The sequence below is a fragment of the Tarenaya hassleriana genome, unplaced genomic scaffold (assembly GCF_000463585.1).
Source record: "Tarenaya hassleriana unplaced genomic scaffold, ASM46358v1 Cleome9, whole genome shotgun sequence".
NCBI lineage: Eukaryota > Viridiplantae > Streptophyta > Magnoliopsida > Brassicales > Cleomaceae > Tarenaya > Tarenaya hassleriana.
This window is the reverse complement of record NW_010971389.1, coordinates 2460248-2468512: the sequence shown is the minus strand read 5'-3', so window position 1 is coordinate 2468512 and position 8265 is coordinate 2460248. Positions and strand designations below refer to the sequence as shown.

At 37.2% G+C, this 8265-nt stretch overlaps 1 protein-coding gene, 1 long non-coding RNA gene and 1 pseudogene across 2 annotated transcripts in view; all 3 read right to left on the bottom strand.

Moving 5' to 3' along the window:
- The window catches only part of LOC104803973 (probable polyamine oxidase 5), a 2293-nt gene extending 1872 nt beyond the window's left edge, over positions 1–421 (bottom strand). Inside the window, exon 1 of the mRNA XM_010528095.2 lies at positions 79–421. Coding sequence (XP_010526397.1) covers positions 79–288 — 210 coding nt within the window. The 5' untranslated portion in view covers positions 289–421. The remainder of the gene's footprint in view (positions 1–78) is intronic.
- A 2596-nt stretch (positions 422–3017) lies between these two features.
- On the bottom strand, positions 3018–4822 carry LOC104803972. The gene is made up of 4 exons (XR_770291.2): positions 4663–4822; positions 4490–4566; positions 3444–3522; positions 3018–3364 (listed from the first exon to the last, which is right to left on the bottom strand). It is a non-coding gene; the product is annotated as an uncharacterized LOC104803972 (long non-coding RNA).
- A 293-nt stretch (positions 4823–5115) lies between these two features.
- LOC104803971 lies at positions 5116–8141 on the bottom strand (annotated as a pseudogene).
- Positions 8142–8265: the final 124 nt, after the last annotated feature.

The following is an 8265-nucleotide window of genomic DNA, read 5'->3' as shown; positions in this document are numbered from 1 at the left end:
CTTATCAGGTGTGGAATCCATATCCTCCCACGGCTCGTCGGAGACCAGGGACCCGGTATCGCGGGCGATTCTGTAGACAGGGCTCCCGCCAATCCCATGGATCCACGTGGCGCCCATCTCGATCCTCTCTCCGGAGAACTCGGAGGTATTGATCCTTCCACCGATTCTGGAGCCGCCCTCTACGACGGAGAGCTCGAACATGTCGCTGGAGCTCGTGTAGATCTTGTTGGCCGCCGTGAGACCGGCCATCCCGGCCCCAATTATTACGATTCTCGGCTTCTTCGCCATGGTTGTCTGAATGCTTCAACGGAAACAGAAAAAAAAAAAAAGATTTATCTCTCTCTGGTTTGGGATGAGGCAGGAGATGAATGACTGAATGGAGAGAGTGCTTAGACAGAAAATTTATAAGGCAGAGGGAGAGAGAGTATTCGTACTTGTGTTAGATTTTTTTTTTTTGTCAAAGATTGTGTTAGATAATTAAGAATAATTTATCTTTATGTAATTTACTCTCTTAATTTTTATCGTCTTAGTCTAGTAAAGACAGACCTTTACTTTTTATCGTAGATTATTATTTATTTGGTTATATCACGACTGACTTTATAATAATTTTTTTTTATAATTAAAAAAATTTCAAAGTCGTGATATAAATAACACCCCATATCTGTGAACAACTTCTATTGGATTTATATGATCATCCAACATCTAGTCTTCTTCTCCCATAGCCTATTTATATCTCGGGTACATAAAAATGGAATATACACACTTTAAAAAATAAATAAATTAACAAATAAAATTCAAATCCAAATGAAACGCTTATATAATCAACACGAATTGAACTAAAAATTTACACAAAAAAGCACTAAATATGTAATATTTTTATAAAATAAAAAACGGAGTTGAAAAGAATTAAATCTAGATATTTAGTTATACTCGTTATGTGTGTATATAATGCATCCATATGTACAGAATTTTAAGAAGAAGAAGAAAAATTCAAAGAGGAAAAGGTGGAAATGAATGAGAAATAAATAAATAAATAAATAAATGGGGGAATTTATGGTTGGGGGATAGAGAAATCACATGTAAAAGGAGGGGGACAAAGAAGGGCCCATGAAACAAAATGCAGAGTCATTCGTACACTTCACTTTCATCAAACTTCTCACCATTATTGTCTAATCATTCACTTCCCCCTCCGACTATATATTACACATGCATGTGCATGCATACATGCATACATACATACGATGCATGTATATATGCACATGCATGCATACATACATACATACCAGAAGCAAAAAAAAAAAAAAACAGTACAAAATTAGATTCATTGCTATTTCATTATTTTCTATCAACGCTTTGGACTATGATACTGACATAATGTTGCAGCAGGTATGACAACGAAATTACGCCATAATTTATAATAAATTCGATATTTTCAATGCAAATGATCAATTTACAAATTGAAAACGACCCTTTGCAGATATTAGGTTCCTTTAGAATGAAATCCATGAGAGCAAATATATTAGTATAGATTAATGGAATACGCTTGAATCTATTTGGATATATATATATATATACACACGTTTATATGGGTGTGCGTGTACAAAATGGACAAAGGATTGGTTAACAACCGAGATGTCGGAGAAATCAATAAAAAATCAAAGCATGAGGACAATCTTTGGAAGGCTTTTGTCTTTTGGTTTGTGTTGAGTTTTGCATTTCCCAAAATATCGTGAAACCTTCTATATAATTACATTTTTCAAAAAATTAAAGAAACTTAGATAAATATTTCCTTCTCCAAAAGATTCGAATCCAGATTGAAAAAAAAAACTGTCCTATCTTACACCAATTGAATCACCCAATTTTAGGTAAATATTTTGTTTGATATGATACTTATAGAATGTTTTATATCTTTTTTCCTGTAATGGTAATATATATATATATATATATGCAATCAGTAAATATATGTGTTTATATATAGAGGGTAATTTGTAATATCATATAATTATGATTAGATTAACACTCTTATATAAAGACCCTAATATTGCTAATGATAATTAATCCACTTTGCATAATTATTATAGTATAAACATATATATATATATATATGAAACTTTAAAATTTTAATATTTTTTTTTTATAAAATTTGATTGTATTAATCAAAATTGGTGGTACATCTATCAGGATCCCAAATCCATTTATATAGATGTATATGACAACGAGTATGCGTGGCGTTGTCGAAGTGTTTGATTCGATTATTCATCTCCCTCCATAGCTCATATATAGATGTATATGACCTGTTGAATGAGTATTTTGGTGAGGATACTCCTTCTGCCTTCATCCCGCTTTGATATGTTGCGGTAAGAAGCTCCCCTCTTGACGTTTTAATTGTTTTTAATTTGATGGAGGATGTGGTGAAGTTGATTTGGCGTTGCCGACGTTTATTTGTCGGATTTCATCGTCCAGTAAATGACCTTGATGGTTCCAAAATTCTATATAGAAGTTATTTAGAAATTTTAAAGCTTCTATATTTATCTACAATTTTGCATTTACCCAAAATAACATAATATCCATTAGGAAAAAACGGTTTTCACACAACATTTGTAGATATATGAATGAAATATAACACGTATTTCTAACATTTAAGAGATAAATATCGGGATATACATAGATATATATTTCCATTTTTTTTTGCAATAAAATCTTTTATATATAAAAAGGTTTTTTATTATTACACGTACACTTTTTTAAATATATATATATATATTTCCGTCATTTTTTAAAAAATATTTAAACTTTTAACTTCCAATTTATAAAAGAAATCTAACTCTTATCTTTTAAAACACATCCATTTAAAACCAAACTATCCAAAATACAAATAAAATATAAAAAATTATAAAAACATCTAAAAATAGTTTAATTTGGCAAAAAATTAATAATAATAATAATAATAATAATAATAATAATATTTATTATTATTATTATTATTATTATTATTAATTTTTTGCCTTCTCATATACTTCTATTAATCTTGAATTTTTGGATAACCAATGCATAACTTGTATCATACATTTTTTTTATAGATACATATATTTTTTAAAATAATTTTGGGATTCTAATACTCAACAACCTCCAATCGGTGAGACGAGGATCATCAGAGATTAGGGTCACGACCATAATCTTGAGTCACGACCATAACTCCGTAAAGCTTTTAAACCAGCCCGAGAGATGGATCAGAAACCCGCGCTTTCGGATCATCCCGAGACTTATGAACTAATCTCAAAAGTGCTAGTGTTACTACTACTATTTTGGTAAGGATCAGACATAAACACCCCTAACGAATAGCAAAAAGAAAGGATCCGAAACCCTGCAACGTTAAACCAACATCATGAATATCATCGTCAGTTGTAAGATGGATTCAGAGAACATTTACGAAATGCCATTACCAAGAACACAGAAGCTGTTGCTGCGGTGACGAGCTCTTTTCCGAGGCTTCAGTTTTTTCTCGACGACGTAGCTTCATATCTGCATGAGTCAGGGAATTCTTACACTTGCTGGATCTTAAAGAACGGTTAATCAATATGTAACTTTCGTTTTTTTAGATCCAATAAACCCATGAAATGCTGACCCTCTAAAACTATCTCAAAGGATTGTCAATCTTAAAATAATAACAGAGAAGTCCTAAATTCTGCAGTACGAGATGCATTCAATAAGACATCCAACTTCTAACATGCAAGAAGCACGAATCATTCCAACAAAAGAGTAGAAGGGAGGGAAAGGTGGAGACCAAGAGGGGCAGCGTCCAAAGCTTTGGAAAGCTACAAAGGGACTATCAAACAAGAATGCATGGTGACCAAAAACCAGAGTAAGCACTGTGAATTTCGGTAAACCTTCACAAAATCACAATCCCCTTAGATCCAGATACAATAAATGCGTAGAGAAGAATATATCCTTGGATTCATCTGTTGGCAGGCTAGACTAACATTGAACAAGATCAAATTTTACGACAAACCCAGAAGAAAACGAGATTCAAAACCCCTAAGCAAGAAGATTTTATCAAAATTGGAGGAAGAATTCATAGAATCGGAGATGAACCCTGAACACAGGTGAAAGGAATTCAGGGAGAGAATGCACCTATTATACCAGCACCGACACTGTCAAATGCCACAGGAAAATTTCCCCCTTAAGAATGCACCTATTATTATACAACTGAAGAGTAATTGCAACTACTGCAAAGCTTTTAGCCTTTTACGCACCCTTAAGATGAATTCCACAGAATGGCAATAATAATCACAATTCCCAATTCCCAAGGCGCGGTTGAGTATGAACAGAAAATGGCTAACACAACAAAACCACGAACAGATCGAAGCACATCGCAGAATCCGTAAGCCCAAAGATGGGTCCATCAAAACATAAATCGGCCTCGCGAGGACGCCGAAATGAAGAGAAAACAGCAAATGGTCGAACTAGCGATCAGATCAAGGAAGCTTACCTGAAGAAGGAAGCCGTAATGACCGCCAACGCAGGGTACATCGCCACCGGAATCGGACTCGCAATCGGTTTCGCCGCCTTCTCACCGGAACAACCACAAAACAAAACACGACCATGATGAATTACGATAGCAGAAACAACAACGATAAAATTCAACTCAGATTCGACGCATACCATTTTCCAGAAGAGATCTCGCCGCTCTTCTCCGCTTCGATCTGTCACCGGATTCCCTCTCCAATTCGAAGCCTTTGTATATTGACTACGATCACGGATTCAAGCTCCGCGCTCACCTCCGGTTCGAACCGGTACGGTCAACCCAATTGGAAGATGCTGTGGTCTTGTATAAATTTCTTTTTTTTTTTTAATATAATTTTTGGTTTGGAAAAGTTTTGTCTTACATAAAAATTGAACAAAAATAGAAAGGAGAAATATATTTCTTTCTCTTAATTAGAAGTGCATCGTTAACATACAAAATCTTCTCACCCATAATATGAACACAATCTGTGCAACTTTTCTCACATCTAGACTACAAGCGCATACATGGGGAGAGAGAGAGACCTTGAGACAGTTGAACTAATGAACCTTAAGGCGTCGAAATAAAATTTTAAAATTAGGTAAGTTAGGAATGCCAAACCGAAGAACCAAACTGGCTGGATAACCGGGGCTTGAGTACCTGTGTATGGAGACAAAACATCAACAACATCATGCTTCAACAGCAGCAGCAATGCCTGTTTCATCATCTGTGACCTCAGATGTAACCACAACTTGAGGAGGATCTTCCTCTGGCTCAGAATCCTCCTGTGTTGTCTCAGCTTCAAGAAGCTTCTCCCGAAGCTTGCTTCTGAGCTCTTCTATCACAGATTCGTTCTCGAGCAGAAACCTTTTCAGGGCTTCCTTCCCACGGAAATTCTGACCGTTGAGGTAGTAAAAGGCACCTGCTCTTGAGATGAACTTGTGTTTTACTCCCAGATCGATAATCTCGGTTGCCTTGCAGATTCCCTTTCCAAACTCAAGCTCAAACTGCGCAGTTCTGAACGGGGGTGCGAGTTTGTTCTTCACAATCTTGACAGCAACTTGATTCCCAGTTGTCTGAAAACCAAGCATTAAAATAAGAGATCTCAAAGTTTAAACCTTGGGCCAATTCTGTTCTCTGTAACACTTCATTCTCTTAAGTCGAGACAAATAGCTTTTGTGTCGCTGCAAGGAACTTACACTCAAGGAAGCATAGAGGAGTTATGAGGTCAATACACAAGGGACAGAAAAAGCTAACATCTTTGAGGAAACAGCTTTGAAATGGGAACAGGGACATTTACCTCTTCGCCTTTCTTAACAAACCCGATTCTCCTGATATTTAGACGCACGGAAGCATAAAACTTTAAGGCATTACCACCACAAGTAACTTCTTGAGGACCCCCAAATCCTCCGAATGTAGATAGTTTTGATCTCACCTGAATTTAGACATTTGGATTTTGGATATGAGATAAACTCAAAGGTGGTAGACATTTTACATGGTTCGAAAATATAAAAGTGGGCAAGATTCCATAATCCACACTACTAATGCTCTGTACCTGATTTATAAAGATCAAAAGCGTTTGTGACAGTGATAAAGAGTGGCTCAATTTACGTAAAGCTTGGCTCATCAGCCTAGCTTGCATAGCCATATGGGCATCACCCATCTCACCATCAAGTTCCCCTTTAGGTACAAGAGCAGCAACCTGCAAGATGGAGTAGTACCAATCGATAAGGATATGAATCAGTGTAATAAGGTTTAGGCCCTAACTCCACCACAAAAGCTAGCTTAAGAGTGGAGGTTTGACCCTTACTTATATATTGGCCCAAATCCCTCTCATTTTCCAATGTGGGACACTTATCACAGTCTCAAGCAAAAAAGCATCAGCCCATATTTCGGCATCTCACTTACACTGTGAACCGCTCCGGATCAAGGTGTCCACAAGGCTAAGGGCCTGTTCACCACAATCAGGCTGAGAAAGAAGCAGATTTTCTGTGTTTACACCAATTGCCTTAGCAAGTGATGAATCGAGGGCATGCTCAGCATCTACAAAGACACATGTTCCTGTACGCCGAACGGCATAGAAAGAATATCTTAGAACACGAAACCAAGGCCCCATTTTTTGTCACGATTTCCAGTTGATCCATTATCTATAGACTGCTAAACTTAGTAAAGATAGTACACATGAGTTACAAACATGAGATGGGTTCTGGGAGGAATTAGTCGAGAGTTGAGAATCATGTAACCTCCTTGTCTTTGTGCTTCTGCAATAACATGCAGAGCAAGGGTAGTCTTTCCAGATGCTTCAGGACCATATACCTCCACAACACGTCCCTATGGAGTTTATGACAAGGAGGATAATAAGCAGCAACCAAAACATGAGTACCAATCTTCTCTGATTAGTATTGACTTTTCATGACACATATTTCTCCATGGACCTCATGCATATTCGAATATAAAATACAAATCTAAGCATTGGAAATGACCTCGTGAGTCATTACAGCAACTCAGCTTATAAAATCAGTCTCAATTACAAAACAGGTATTGTCACAAGGATAACGTCAACTTAAGATATACCTTAGGAAAGCCACCGACCCCCAGTGCCATATCCAGAGCAAAAGACCCAGTGGAGATCACTGGAACATGTCTATGAGCAACAGCACGACCAAGCCACATTATCGACCCCTTTCCAAACGAACTTGTTATCTGATCAAGAGCTTGCTGAAGAGCAATATCCTTTTTGGACATACCATCCTCAGATGATTCACTTCCATCTGACTTGGACGCCTTTTTGCCTTCAAAGGACAAAAAACGTCACAAAAATTGATAGCAAACAAAACCTTTAACCGTAACAAACAGAGCAAGCCAACTGATACGAAAACACAAGAAACAGCTACTGCATTGCGAAATTGAGCAGTTCACTGAAAGATCAAATCTTCACAACAACAAAAAAATATCCGAAGCATCAAACAGGAAACCCATTCAACCATTTACTCTTCAATCCACCCAATTCATAGATACTTAAAAAAAGGTGTAAGCTTTAATCTATCTACCTTTAGAAGCAAAACCTCGGAACTGAGACGACGTTCCAACCAGTCCTCCGGTACAGACCTGCAGAAAACCATTGGACCCTTTTGAAATATATGTCCCATAAAGACCAAATAAGCCAAGAAAGAAACAACATTTCAGGGTTCACTCTTCTTATAACGCTGTGACGTTCGCGCCAGCTAATTTCAGTAGACAGAACATGTGCCAATCGTCATAACAATCAATCACAGTCATAAACGTTGTATTCTCACGATACCCAGGAAATCAAATAGGAGAAGAGAGAGAGAGGGAGAGAGAATACCTCCGATGCGAACAGAGAGCGTCGGAGTGAAGAAACGTTTCGGAGAATCCTCGCCATGGAAACCACCAAGCAAGCCGCTACTGTACTTGTCTATCACAGAACGGGAAAAGAACAGAAAGAAATGGAAAAATGGAACTACCCAGAAGAATATCTCATGCAAGCGAGATATTCTGCTGAAGAAGAAAAGGAGAACGACAGGGACAGAGACCGGTGTTGGAGTTTTAGGGTTTTGGGTTTTCGTTTTTCCCTCCTTTTCAAAACGCATGTCCTTTTCCTTTTCTTTTTTTTGATCGTTTTCTCGCATCCGCCGGAAGAAGGAACTTTGACTCGTGCATTCACATTGAATTACTAACCGAAGGCTGAACCAGCTCAATCATGGTTTATGCAAACCGGATCAAACCAAGTAGATCGGTTACAA